General features: G+C 38.6%; 1 protein-coding gene across 5 annotated transcripts in view; it reads right to left on the bottom strand.

Annotated features, from left to right (window-relative positions):
• PIGG (phosphatidylinositol glycan anchor biosynthesis class G (EMM blood group)) overlaps positions 1-15,452 on the bottom strand; it is an 86,773-nt gene that overhangs the window by 64,416 nt on the left and 6,905 nt on the right. For all 5 annotated transcript variants that reach the window (XR_004081349.2, XM_031054192.2, XM_031054194.2 and 2 more), the window contains exons 4-7: positions 14,908-15,096; positions 13,261-13,399; positions 10,762-10,974; positions 1,016-1,233 (exon numbers count right to left, since the gene is read on the bottom strand). Coding sequence is in view for 4 of the 5 variants with exons in the window: in XM_031054192.2 (XP_030910052.2) it covers positions 1,016-1,233; positions 10,762-10,974; positions 13,261-13,399; positions 14,908-15,096 (759 nt within the window). In the remaining variant the exon portion in view is untranslated. The remainder of the gene's footprint in view (positions 1-1,015; positions 1,234-10,761; positions 10,975-13,260; positions 13,400-14,907; positions 15,097-15,452) is intronic.

Below are 15,452 nucleotides of genomic sequence, written 5' to 3'. Positions count from 1 at the left end.
GATATTACCATAAAAATGGAAGAAATAAAGATTGTGTTTTCATTTATTAAGGGCTTGGACAAGCAGTTAGAAGAATTCAATAAATTACTGTGCACCTCCTTACCTGTGGTAACTGATCACATGCATGATATTCATTCTCTGCAAAAGTTAAAAGTTTAATACCCAATAAGAGACTCAACAGTACATAAACAGCTACTTAGTATTTATTTGTTCCAGGCACTGAAGAGGACCAATGCTACAGAAATTAAGCAGTCTTGTACAGCACCATACACACACAATTACCAAATTAAGCTTAGAGTAGGTATTTCCATGGATCAATGGAACAGTGCTCATCCTCACAAAAGTTGAAACTCTAAAAGGTCAGTTCAAGCTCTGATACACAGAAGTTCAGTGTTCATGCCTGTTTCCCCTTAAGCGTGACTCTCAAAGGATTCCCACAGAGCGTATTTCTAGCACTTGAGATTTGACCAATTACAGACAACCACTTAAAATTCCAGACATGTGATATCTTATCTTTATTCTTACATGAGATACGAAGTGGTAATCCAGCACCTTACAGGAAGTATTTATTTCAGGGCTCTACATCTATCAGTACGAAGAACAACTCTGAGAATTGTGAAAATTGACCATACAAGGTATTGTTTATTCTCAGCAGCTATGCCCACTATTACATAAAGAGGAGCGGGTAGGAACTTACGTGCCAGACATTGGGGATTTTCTTTAATACAGCATGGCTACTCAAAAGGTATAAGGCTAACTAATGTGACTTGTTTAAGTCGTAGCACATCTGTGTATGTACTATAACTAAGTAGCTTCTATCAAAAGCTTTCTTGAATCATTTTAGTGACCAAGTCATACAAGAATACTAACCTCATCCAATCAGAAAGTCAGCCAATTCTGAAAGTTCATACTCAGTAATTCTAAAGACCAATAGAATGATACACAGAATAGTCAAAACCAAGAAACTTTCACATTTGTGCACTTAGCTTTTTCACAGAAATATAAATTTTCCTACCTCCATAACGATCACAATCCCAACCATCATCGAATACATGTCATATTGTGCCACTTGTTTGCTTAGTGAAGAACTTAGAGTCTTCAGGGCCTCCAAATATTGCTTCAGAACTTTTTTGCCAAGATTTAAGAGTATTTCTGAATTATTCCCCTCTAAATAGAGTTTGATCCAATTAGCATGCGATTTTTCTGCTATCTTAAAATGTTCATATCCAGGATCTAAGGAGAAGGGAAAAAAAAAACAGGAAAAAAAAAAAAAGAAAGGTAAGAGGATCCACAAACAAAGGAAGATTAATTAGAGATGTGGTATTTTATTTTTTATAGTATATTAAAAAAAATTGCTATGGGGATTGAAATGTTTTTCCCACCTAGAATGCTACATTATCTTTCTGCAGCAAGACCGTAATGAGCCAGTTCCTCAGAATAAAAGCAATTAATCTCTCACCTGATAAAATGTCAAAACTTCTAAAAGTGACAAATTTATTAAAACACCCATTTACTCTTACAAAAGGTTTCCAGGACAAACTTATTCAAACACTTTAAATCCTGAAAAAAAAACCACCAAACAAAAAACAAAAAAGTAATACTTTCCACTGGAGCCACTCTTATCCAGGTCAAAATGTATAAGCCAAATGGGAAATGATCAAATAGGTAATCTCAGGACAAAACACTAAAGAACATACACATCATATTAGGGATCTTGATTTTGCAGCAAAACTAGGGAGAGTCTGTTGCTAACATGAAATTAAACACATGGGATGTAAGATTCTGAAGCGGTAACAGAAAGTAAACAGCTGAAGTGCAGTTTGGCTTCAGGCATTTGGACTGTGAAGCTGGCACAAAGCAATCCTCAGCCATGAAACTCGGTAATTATGCCATAGTGTAAGTATGGCTCACAGTCAAACATTATTAAAAAAGAGAAAACCTGATGGCTGCCACCAATCTGCGAAAGCAAGACCCTTGTGACAGAAAGTTATTTCATAGTGACTTATCTGAAAAAAATAACCGGACCTGAAGAAAAACATAGAAACCAACCAAATAAGCAAACAAAAAACAAACAAAAAAAATTAAACAAAACCCAAACAATAACTTAAGAAACTCTCAGGAGGAAAAAGAAAATAAAGAGGAAAAAAAACCCTCCACGACACATATCTGTTGTCTATATCTAGGTAATATTTTCTTTAGAAATGTAGTATTAAGTCTTCTGATACAGATACGTGTAAATGGATTGAAGCTGAACACTCACAACACACACCAAGACTTTGATCTGCTTTCAGAACCACAGAAGAGGACATGACTAGCCCTAGACTATGTCCCTGATGGAAATAATTTTAAATCAACCACTGAATTCTGAGGGTTCAGGTTTCAATGCAAGTATGCTTTTTAATAGTTTTCTTTCTCATACTATTGAAACATGTCTGCATTACTCTTTTCGCTCTAAATGTATTTTAAAAGCTTGAGTGAGGACAACAGGAAAAAAGCAAACAGCCAGTTCCTACATTTTAGAAGTCCTTCCCAAGTACAACTGTAGTAGCTTTCTTCCTGTATGTAATCCCCTCCCTAGTTATTCCAAAGAATCCTTACTTTACACCATTTTTCCTGTTCATACATACCAAAGGGTAGGTGTGGACAGATACTGATTTGAACCAAGTCAAAGGACACATGAAAGTACTCTACTGCTTTGTTCTCCCACCAACTAATGTTGATTTTCATCATCAGCTTTCCCATTATGAAACATTTAAACAAAAAGCTGCAGCACAAAAAGCTGAGTCTCAGTACACTACTTATATTCAGCAGTGACAACAACCAGATTCTGCAGGTGAAAATAGAAGAGCATCACTTTGCTGCCATATTAAAAAAAAATTGTAGAGTGCTCATTGCAAGCATAAAGGTAAAAAAAATAATAAAATCATTTCTGCCAGAATTATTCCTGTGGCTCCTACATGCACCTAAACAGCATTCTATTCACTACATGCCAGTTGCATTTCAAGATTTTTTTTAATAGAACAATTAGGTTAGTTTCTATGTATTACTGTAAATGTGAAAAATGGTGTTGTTCCTGAAAGCACTTAAGATATATTTTCCCTCTTCACTTTATAAGGGCATCACCCCATAGTCCAACATGCCATACATACAGTTTTTAAAATATTGGTCATTTGTGTATAGTATGCAATTAGATTAATTCAGTATGCATTTAGTCAACAACACAAAGAAAACAGGAGCATAATTTTAAGAAACTTGTACCTCACTGGACATTATGCTAAGTGTGAACATTCACATACATCTTAATTATTTGCAAAAAATAGATGTTTAGTTTCACTTCATATTAACAATCCCTGCTATTTCCCTGCAATTTCACTTGAAAGCTAATGACAACTTAAGGGAAAAAAGGACAATTTGGAAGTTTCAGATTTAGATACGTATCATCTTCCCATCTTGTAACCCTTACCTTCTTAACTAAAAGTAGGGCAACACATTTGTTGTGTAGTTTCAGATGACAAGGGTTAATGCAATGACTGAAGTAAGGTTTGGTGTCAAAATTTAATTTTTACTCTTGGTAGATCAACAGTATATCAGATTTGGGGACAAAAATACCATCTTTTTTGCTAAGCCTTTTCAGCAAAAGCGCATCCTCAAATGCAGAAAATTTAAATTTTATTTCAAGTGAATGAAGTATTTCTATTCACGATTCTAGTACAGTTACAAAAGAACTGTGCTTACCATTTGTGTTTTTTTATCACTGCAAGACAATTTGTGGTCTACTACAGCCTAAATTCAAAGTTAGAATTTTAGAAAGTAACTGAATGTCCAATTTAGTCTCCCAAGCCATCTCAAAGCATGTGGATTCTGCTATGCAAGAGGCTTGCCGGTATCTGCTAAAATGTACAATTCAGTCAGCAGCAAACACTTGTATACTGAGATAGTTGTCAGTGTTCATGGGGCCTTTCGCTGTCCTAGAGTAGTTCTTTGGACAGTGAATTCCACAGGAAGTTCCTCTTCCAGTATATTTGAAGTGAAATAAATATCCATACTTTTGCTGAAATCCAGAAATCTAGACAGGATCTTCTAAAATGAGCTTTAAACAAATGGACCTGAAGATTTGAAATTACACTATTCAAACTGAGATTTGAGTTGACACTATTTTATTAAACAGAACATTGAAATGAGTTCAAATCACATTTTGAAATCTAAATAAGTTATCTCCAGATATTCTGCTCCTGTTCTTCTCCCTCTTCATGCTTAGTTTACCTCTTTGCTCCTTTTCACATTTTTATTTCATTCTCATCTACCTTGGCAGTTCAGAGAATCATGGAATGATTTGGGCTGGAAGAGACCTTAAAGATCACCTAGTTCCAACACCCTCTGGTGGGCAGACACCTTCCACTAGACCAGGTTGGTCAAAGCACCATCCAATCTACCTTGAAATCAACCTTAAACCAGCCTTTTTCCGTAAAACTGTCCACCAGACCCACACTGTCCATGTTAAGAAAGAGGACTGCTTTAGTCAAATCCACATTTATAACTTTGAGATCTATTAAGTGAATGATTTAAAGATCCTACAGAAAGAAAAGGACTACGACTACCCAATTTCCTTCAAGAACTCCAGTGATAATCTGTTCAATGGTACATTTGTTTGCAGTAAGTATAAAATGAGACGGGTCATAGACTCTGTTGAAGAAGTAGTCATGTATCTGGTGAGTAACATTTGCAAGTCATTTCTGCATGGGACATTCACACACTAAACTTGGAGCAAAATCCAAGGCAAGCTTGCGAGTTACAGGATTCCCAAAGCACTGGCAATGGTTTATTTGCATAGTATTTCACTAGCAATTTCTGTTTCAGCAGTGTTATCACAAGCAAATGGCTCTGCTTCTCAAGCATCTGTTTGGTAATAATTTCACTTAGTTCCACTGACAAGGAGCAATCATTTTTAAAAAAAAGTTACATTTGTAAGAAAAGAATGGATAACATGCAAGTGACTCCTCCAGTTTCAATATATAAATCTTCCAGTAACAATTTATTTCAATCAACACATGCATTTAATACAAATTCAAGATTAGTTCCAAATTGAAAACAAGAGATTCATTTTAATAACAACATCCAACCTCCCCTCAAGCGTGACTCTTCATTCCACTATGAAGTGCCTTTCCCAGAAACAATCCTGTAACAATCCTACTTCACCATTCAGGTGCATGTTCAGAAGTTCAGAACAAGGGAAGCACTACTACCTTACACTGAGATATTAACTCTCTCAGAGTTTCTAGATACTTCCCCTTTCAGCTTCTTCATTTCTGTCAGCTGCTTTATTGCCCTTTTCAGACTGTTTTAGCTGCATGCGTCCATCTCTATCAAAAGAAAAGCTAATGCTTCACATTAGCATCTATTAGGATGTTTCAAAAAAAAATTAAATTCTTCAAGATAATGAGGCCTTCAGTAAAGCTTCAAGTTCCTCATTAAAAATTTACCTAAAAATAGGTTTAACCATGAAGATTCCTCTGTACCTCAAAATCCAAGTCCCATGAAATGCTGTACGAGCTCTTGGTTTGAAAATGCATGTTTGCATGAACACTGGTGGGAGAGGAGAAAAGTTACTGAGCTACCTCCATTCTGCTTTTTATTAAACATATACACTGAAAGCACACGTGAACAATATGGTATTATTGTGTACTGCTCTGGTTTGTACTTAACATTGGAGTGGCTGAATCCAGAGCACTCTATGTCTTCTTCATAAAACAGCATGTAAAGGTCATTCTGCCTTTCCATCTGACTGTGATTCATCTTAATCAACATCCAACTTCATCTTTATCCACTTAGAAAGAAATGAACATTGCTCCAAGAATGAATATATACATTATGCTATAGCTTACAATGGGTGACTTTCTTCTTAATATGACTCAGTCATCACATTCAAGGTACTGATAGCTGGTGCCCTATCTCTGTGCTGCAAATTACAACAGCCTTTGCAGAAATTCCATCTTTTCCCCTTCAGAAGAACCTACTCTTTTTGTGCTGAAGAGTTGAAAAATAATGACAACTAGGAAAAAAAAAATGCAGCAACAAAGTTTAGGCTATCCCTGCACATATCTCTCACTTTAAAACAAAGCTCCAGTCATAGGCATTTCATAGAATCATAGAATAGTTAGGATTGGAAAGAACCTTAAGATCATCTAGTTCCAAACCCCCTGCCACGGGCAGGGACACCTCACACTAAGCCATATCACCCAAGGCTTCATCCAACCTGGTCCTGAACACCGCCAGGGATGGAGCATTCACTACCTCCCTGGGCAACCCATTCCAGTACCTCACCACCCTCACAATAAGGAACTTCTTCCTTATATCCAGTCTAAACTTCCACTGTTTAAGTTTCAACCCATTACCCCTTGTCCTATCACTACAGTTCCTAATGAACAGTCCCTCCCCAGCATCCCTGTAGGCCCCCTTCAAATACTGGAAGGCTGCTATGAGGTCTCCACGCAGCCTTCTCTTCTCCAGGCTGAACAGCCCCAACTTTCTCAGCCTGTCTTCACATGGGAGGTGCTCCAGTCCCCTGATCATCCTCGTGGTCCTCCTCTGGACTTGTTCCAACAGTTCCATGTCCTTCTTATGTTGAGGACACCAGAACTGCACACAATACTCCAAGTGAGGTCTCACGGGAGCAGAGTAGAGGGGCAGGATCACCTCTTTTGACCTGCTGGTCACGCTCCTCTTGATGCAGCCCAGGATACGGTTGGCTTTCTGGGCTGTGAGTGCACACTGAAGCTGGCTCATGTTCATTTTCTCATTGACCAACACCCCCAACTCCTTCTCCGCAGGACTACCATGAATTTCCTTTTTGCCCAACCTGTAGTTGTGCCAGGGACTGCTCCCACCCAGGTGTCCGACCTTGCACTTGGCATGGCTAAACTTCATGAGGTTGGCATCAGCCCACCTCACAAGTGTGTCAAGGTCCCTCTGGATGGCATTCCTTCCCTCCAGCGTATCAACTGAACCACACAGCTTGGTGTCATTGGCAAACATGCTGAGGGCGCACTCAATTCCATTGTCCATGTCAGCGTCAAAGATATTAAACAAGACTGGTCCCAACACTGATCCCTGAGGGACACCACTCGTTACTGATCTCCAGCCGGACATTGAACCGTTGACCACAACTCTGAGTGCCACCATCCAGCCAGTTCTTTATCCACCGAGTGGTCCACCTATCAAATTGATGACACTCCAATTTAGAGACAAGGATGTCATGTGGGACAGTGTCGAACGCTTTGCACAAGTCCAGGTAGATGACGTCAACTGCTCCACCCCTGTCCATCACTTTTGTAGCCCCGTCATAGAAGGCCACCAAATTGGTCAGGCAGGATTTTCCCCTAGTAAAGCCATGCTGGCTGTCACCAAGCACCTTGGTGTTTTTCATGTGCCCTAGCATGCCTTCCAAGAGAATCGGCTCCCAGATTTTGCCAGGCACAGAGGTGAGACTGACTGGTCTGTAATTCCCCAGGTCATCCATTTTCCCCTTCTTGAAAATGGGGGTTATATTTCCCTTTTTCCAGTCATCAGGAATGAAGTTCTGCCATGATTTTTCAAATATGATGGACAGTGGCTTTGCAACTTCATTTGCCAGCTCCTTCAGGACCCACGGATGGATTTCATCAGGTCCCATGGACTTGTGTACATTCAGGTTCTTAAGATGGTCTCGAATCAGATCCTCTCCTACAGTGGGCCCAAGGTCTAGGTTTTCACAGTCCCTGTGTCCGCCTTCCAAGACTTGGGTGCTGCGGTCAGAGCCTTTGCCAGTGAAGACCGAGGCAAAGAAGCCATTCAGAACCTCAGCCTTCTCCAAGTCCTGTGTAGCCAGTTCTCCTGAAAGCTTCCGGAGGGGGCCTACATTGGCCTTAGTCTGTTTTTTAGCTGCTACATACCTATAAAATCCCTTCTGTTATCTTTAACATCCCTTGCCAAGTTTAGCTCCAATGCGGCCTTAGCTTTCCTAACTTGGTCCCTAGCTTCCCAGACAACATCCCTGTATTCATCCCAGGCCACCTGTCCTTGTTTCCACCTTTTATAAGCCTCTTTTTTCTTGTGAATTTTTCTCAGCAGCTCCTTATCCATCCATGGGGGTCTCGTGCCCCTCCTGCTGCATTTCCTTCTGGTTGGGATGCAACACTCCTGAGCTTGTAGCAGGTGATCCTTGAATATTAACCAAGAGTCTTGGGCCCCCTTACCCTCTAGGGCTATATCCCATGTTATGATCCATCAGTTATTAGCCAAGAACCAGCACTGGAAAGCTTGAACCTGCAGCAGCAAATGTGAGTAAGATGTCCAACTAGGTTATCTCCTGGAGTTTCTTTCCCTCAAAGAAAGTGGCAGACACCTTGTCTGTGGAAGAGATTGTCTGGCCCAAGACTTGTCAGCACAACTTTAAAGAGTGTCCCGATGGTGCACAAATAAAACCCAAATGTTCAGAGCAGAATATGCTAGTGCAGCTTGCCCAGAGCTGTGTCCTATCAGGTCTTGAATATCTCCAGGTATGGAGACTCCACAGCCTCTCTGGGCATCAAATTCCACTGCTTGACAACCCTTACATAAAAAGATATTTCTTCCATTTAAACAAGATTTCATGTATGTCAATTTATGCCTACTGCCTCTTGCCTACTCACTGGCCACCACCAAGTAGACCCTCGTTCAATCTTCTTTATTCCCTCCTACCTTCACTCATCCTTCCTCATCCCTGCTGAGTCTTCTATCCAAGCTGAACAGTCCTAGCATCCTAAGCCTCTCCTTGTATGACACATTCCAATCCCTTCGTCATCTCCATGGTTGCACTCACTACATTCATTACATCAATTCATTTCTTTTACTGGGGAGCCCAGAACTGGACCCCACATGTGACTTCCTTCCACATGGGTATACTGCTGGCTGATGTTCAGCTGGTGTCCCTAAGAGTCCTTTGTCCTTCTCCATCAGACTGCTTTTCAGCCAGTTGGTGTCAAATCATCACTGAATCTTAAGAGGTTCCTCTCAGCCCTCTTCTCCAGCCTGAGGTGCCTCTGTGTGGCAGCAGACCCATCTACTGTACCAACTGCTCCTCCCAGTTCCGAACTGTGTGTAGGCTTGCTGAAGAAGTACTCTGCCCTGTGAGCCCAGCAGCTAAGTCAGTCTTCAATCCATCTCACTATCCTGTTACCCAGCCTGAATTTCAAGAGGGTGGTTGAAGCACTGTATGAGCAACACAGACAGTGAACATGAGGCTTCCTCAAGTTGTCTGAAGAGCTACTACTTCTTCCCAACAGGCTGTCTGTACCAGACACCCACAAAAATATTGCCCTGTGTTTGTCTGTCCACTAATCTTGAGTTGCTACTAAGACTCTCCATTATTGAAGAAAAAGAAGCTCATGAGAGCTGCTTTGGCTCCCAACTCCTTTCCAGTATGGTAGCACTTCTCATAGCACTCTGCAAAGCAAGAGCAGCATCAAAATTTATCACATTTCCATCCTCAGCAATTTTAACTAAATTTCTCAGATTAAAGCTACAAATTGAAATTAAGCTGCTCCTGGGCAAAAATAAAATGAAAGTGAAGATGTAAATCAGAAGCTACTAGAAACCTGTCTGTTTCACCAGCACTTGCAGAAATACTGTGAGATGGAGCTTTGTGTTGGAATTTTCAGTAACACAGCCATATCCTAAACTCCAACCACAGTTTAACATTCATCACCTGACACAAACAGGTTAAGTGAGAAAATCTGTGCAGAAAAAAAACTCAACTCAGAATTGATGGAACATAGGTCCTGCTACTGACATGCTGCTACCATGAGCAGCATTTGTTTTGTTACACTCCTGGACAGGGTTTAATTATAATTAGAAGTTGTGATGTTGAAAGATAATTAATTCTTGACCTACACTAATCATCTTGCTAAACTTTATGTTATCTACTTTAATTATTCATAGCTGTAACACAGGTCTGCATTCTCATCCAGTTATTTTAATGATTCAACATTATAAATCGCGACAAGGACTTCAAGCTTCACTGTCACTTTAAGACAAATTCTTCTAATGTCCATGCTAAAATATTCTTTCTTCAACCTCCAACTCAATTTTATTCCACGTAATTATCATATTAGCTTCCCTAGTTACATTGTAGTTTGTAACATGCTTCATTACAATGTATTATATTTTGCTAGATTTGGCTTGGTTTTTCCACTTGTTTTTTACTCTTTCCTCCAAATACATACACACATCCATACACGTATTTTTAATAAGCAGCTCTACAGTCTTCTACATTTTCACTCCAAATAAATTCATACATAAGAATGAATAAAAACATAACTCACCCTAACTTATTTCCTAACTTTACCTGAAGCATGCTTTTATTTAAACTAGAAAATTCAACTTCATTGTGCTATTATTCCAAATAGCTCAAAATCAGTTCCCTATGTAGGATATCTGAGAAATAACAAGTATGAAACCACTACAATTTCACAACACGGGGAGTTTCAATTTAATCTTACTCTCTCAGCACTATTTCTGTTCTTTTGCCTAATACAAGTAGTACTTGTCATTGAATAAAACTTTGTTTAGAGACAGTGTGTCAGAGTAGGTTACAGTGAAGACTGAACTCAGTATCACTTCCCCAAACACTACTCTCAACTGAAGAGCTACTTTGCAGTCCCATGCTATGCTCTTGACTGTAAATGCCCACAACATGTTGTAAACAATTTCCCTTTGTACATGTAACATTTTTTTTTGCTGATTTACCTTTTTCATACGCAGGTGTATTCTCTTGCAGCAGTCTACTAAGCTGGAACCCATTCAAGTGCACAAAACGCAGTTGTTCTCTCATTGTCCTGCCTCCCACAACTGGCAATATAAGGTTCCCAACACTGTTTCTTGAAATCGGTAGACCAAGACCTACTGCCAGAGTGCTAGCTAAATCAGTTTGTTGCACAAGTTCAGGTTGTGTTAGAGGACCTAGAATCAACCGAAAAAATGAAAAAGAAAGAAGGGGTTTCAGTAACAGGTCCATTCTATTTCTCCAGAGACTGCTGGCATCCTATTAGTTTCAAAGTTTTTTCCATTGGTGTTAGATCAGCTATTTGGAGTAACCTACAAAGAGCTGAGTGATCTTTTTCAGCTGCTGTCCTCTGCTATTGTAAAAATAAAAGTTATTCAATTCTCAGCAACTGCTATAAATACAACATTAATATCGCACCTGTAAAAAGCAGGTGATCCAGGAGATCACCTTAATACCAAGTTGCCGCCCACATCTAACTTTTACATTAGAAAAATAGAAAGCACTACAGTAGACTAATTTAATGCATGGACAAAGAATGAGAATTCAAAATAATCTTGACAGCATTCTGCAATGTTCCTGATAATGGCAACAGCTCAAGATACAACTAATATCAGGTTGCTAGGCAAACAGAATTAGAGGTCAGATAAAGAATGCTGAAGCCCAAATCCATGGCTCTGTGCAGGCAAACCTAGTGATTTTTAAGGAGTTCTGTGCAGGATGCCATTACCTTCCTGCAGCTATATGGATTAGCCTTCAGTCCCACAAACATCTACACACATAAATGATTTCACGAATGTAAGTAATCTTTTGTTTAAGATTGTCTTGTCAATTGTTTCTTTGTGTGCTTTAGTAGTTACGTAACACTTTTTCTATTATGCTTTTTCTTTGTTCTCTTTGTAACTCTAGGCACTGAAGTGTTTTGACTTAAGTACGGTACAGAAAGAATTTTATATGCAGTCTTTATAACTTTCAAGGGTCCCTTTAAGAGCATTAGAACTTCTCTCATTTCTCATGTAGCTCTGATTAATCCCATACTTGTACGGAATGCCATCTATAATCCCTAAAACCTTTTTGCATGAGTGCCTGCACGTCAGCAGTTTTCAGATTTCATCTTTAAAGGCAAGTTTTTCACTGGTTAAAGACAGACAAACTACCAAATGCATTTAAACAATCATGGGTGACACATTCCTGTAGAAGGCTACAAAAGTAATATTCTGACAGCATACTAAATGCAAAAGCCCACAGGATTACTATTTTAAGATCTACCAAATTAACTGCAGTACATTTTGTTTACAATACTATCATAAAAAGCAGTCACTAGAATTCTGATTAGTGTAGCAGTGAGAAAGCTGCTGTATATTTACATGAGCATCATTAGAAATCACAAACTTGATTCCAAAGACAGGTGAACAGAGGTATTTCACTGTACTGTAAAACCTGCATGTTCAGTTCAAACCTAACAGAAACTAATTGCAATGAATAGGAGACTGCATTTACAGAATCTACATTCCCATGGCCTGATTCCTAACATGTAACAATGAAATTTGTGAAGCAAAAACTTACCTGAGCACTATGGTCAGCTCTTGACTTTGTTTTGGGTTTATATCTGAAAAGAGTTCAATGACTCTTCAAGCAATGCTTTCTATTGTAGCTGGAAAACAGCTTTATAAATGACAGAGATAAATGTGCTTCCACCATGCAGAAACCTCTAGCAAGATAAACAAAGCAAGGTTCTGCAAGCAAGGTTCAGCTTTAAAAACAAGGAAATCAGACTGACATGAGCAAAATGCAGAATGAAGAGGGAAGTACTATTTTGAAGAAAATATTCAGGCCTGGTATAACTACATTTCACCAGTTCATTCAAGTCAAGGAGTTTATTTAAACAAAACTACATATTAGAGTAAAGATTCTCTACTACACCATGCCCTTCTTGCCTCTTACCTTAAGCTGTACTACACAAGTAGAAAATGAGTTTCAGAAACAGATAAACTCACAGAGATAAATTCAGAGAGGAAAAGCAATTCTTTCTCTTTCCTGTTACACTCAGAATGAGAAATTGCCATTCATTCCTCTATGCTGACTCTCTGAGATAGAAGAATGGAGGCCAGGAAAATATTCTAGCCAAGACAGACAAAACTCAGTTTAAACAGAATTTTATTTCTAATCCTATCCATTTACCACTATCCCAGGATCCTGACAACAGATCACATTAGCTCTCAACACTCGAGTAGGACAGTGCTGTAAAAGGTTACCACCTGAGAATTACCCAGTTCTCTCAGTGGGAGAGAAGCCTAGGTCATGGTTTCATCATGATACAGGCATAAACTCTGGCTAAAACTATAGTTCTAGGTCACACAGAATGACCTTACCAGATATCTCTAGAACTTTTCAGGAAGAATTCCAGAGCTAATATAGGGACGGCAATGTTTTCTAAAAAAGGTCAAAGATTTTTTAATCCTTACCACTTCTCTTTTCAAAAGTGGAACTGATAAACAGTAGCGGTGTGTGCACTTCTCCAGCTGAAGAACCACCATGACTACCTGTTTCAGACATCCCATGATCCCCACAAACAACTAGCAAATTGGGAAGAGAGGCTTCTTCCTGTAAGTCACAGAAAAAAATTTAAGATACTGCACAAACAAGATGCACATACATAACGCTTCAGTATCTTTGTTATTTTCGCACATGAATATTTCTCAAAATAATTTCCATTTTTTAACTTGGTTCACAACACCTGGGGTAGATTACAAGAGTCATCTGCAACTGCTATACAATAAAATTAATTTTTAACGGTTAAGGCACACATATGTATGCTACATACTTTTCAGCACGTTACAAAAAAAAAAAAAAAGCTTAAAAAAAAAGCCACACAGAAAGTCAAAAGAAATCAACTGAAGGATTAAATAATCATATGGGGTGGGGGGAGGAAATAAAAACCAGGAGTCCAGGAGCAGTAGCATTATCAGAGAAGTATCTGCCCATCCATTTCTTCAGCTTCATTAAGTTTTTAGTATAAATGCTAAATTACTAATATTGTAAATATAAGTATTATAGAAGTAGTATAAAAATAATCCTATTTCTAAGAGTCTAGTCTCTCAAGTGCTTTTGGGGTAGAAATACAACACGACTGAGCTCAAATTACCTTTCTTTTCCTGAAGAAAAAGAAACATAAGCATAAATGAAGCCTCTCCAACAAATTCAAGCTAACAAAGACAGCAGAATATAAATACAGTCATTCCATAACAAAGCAGCTTTCTGTCATCTCTAGTTATTACTAGTACCTCTTGTTTCCAAAAGTAGTATTTTATTATTTCCGTATTCTAAAATAGAGATAAAGGTTTGCAAATGTTTGGCAAAAGCAAAACATACTAACAGACTGCAGCAAAACCACTGCAATGCTCATTAAAACTCAGCTTCCACAAGCAGGATTTAATCTCTCATCATACAATAGTATCTGACTAAAACTACTATTGAAATTTTGTCAGCAGCTACTGTGCACTGCAGTTGCCAGAATGACACAAGAAAAAAGCTTCAGGCCACATCAAATTAGGACTTAGTATTTCAACATCCAGATTATTTAGTTAAGTGACATCCTATATTTCCATATCAAAAACCAGATTCAGCTTTAGAAACTTGTGCTATATTTAAGATAAGAAAAATGCTGCTTACAGCTATCATTTCCATATTAATGTTTTCAATATCTAAGAATTAGGTGTAGCTTCCCAACTATAGAAATAAGAGCCAATAGCTATACATGCCCATTAGTCCTTCTGCTGAATTTCAGTACCAGAAAGCACATCAACCACCATTTTAATTTATGAGTGATATGAGAATTTTGGCATGCATTCCTCTCCTCTTCCTGCACACCAAGGGGGAGTTACTTCCCACAGCTATTCAGAAGAGACTGCTTAACAGATGTTACTAAGGTCAGTCAGTAAATCCTTAAAAATTATTCTATATAACATTAACTGGGGAATGGCCAGGGAAGGAAAAGAACAAAAGAATACCATTTTGGTCTAGGAATAAACAAACCACCACCCACAACTAAGCAAGCATTCTAAAGTTAGTCCACAACTAATAGAAATTGATTCAAGAAGGAGTCATGTTACCTTTGAAAGAAGAGAAATATGAATCTTTTTCAGGATGTTATCCATTTCCCGCAGTTTTGTTCCCACTAAAGGGCTGTTTGGCCCAGTCACATGCCCAATATGGTCCAAGCCCAGGTAATGCAGTATTAGGAGATCCCAGTCTTCTCTCTTTAACACTCTATCCAAATGCCTGGTAACATTATCATCAACCTCAGAAATAAAAGGAGAACAATCACAAGGTAAAAAATGTTTCAGGCTTGTATAAAGCACACAAAAATGAGATCACACTACCCATGAAAATTCTGTAAAAGCTGATGAGAATTAGAGTCACTCACAATGTTAACAGAGAAAAAAAAATTAAAAAAAAAACAGATTGATTAGTTCAATGTCAGGCAGTAAAAAAAAAAAATCTGTCTTGCAACACAGACTCTTCACCCCATTTCACTTTTTTCTGGTCATGGGGCACCAGATTACATGGAAACAGAGAAAATGGTTTGCCAGCTTCCACAGATACCTTTAACGACTGCTTTAAGAAATTTTCAGTCACTTCTATCCTTCACACTCTG

This window comes from Melopsittacus undulatus, chromosome Z, assembly GCF_012275295.1.
Source record: "Melopsittacus undulatus isolate bMelUnd1 chromosome Z, bMelUnd1.mat.Z, whole genome shotgun sequence".
Lineage (NCBI taxonomy): Eukaryota > Metazoa > Chordata > Aves > Psittaciformes > Psittaculidae > Melopsittacus > Melopsittacus undulatus.
The sequence above is the reverse complement of the archived record's forward strand: the minus strand, read 5'-3'. Positions and strand labels throughout refer to the sequence as shown.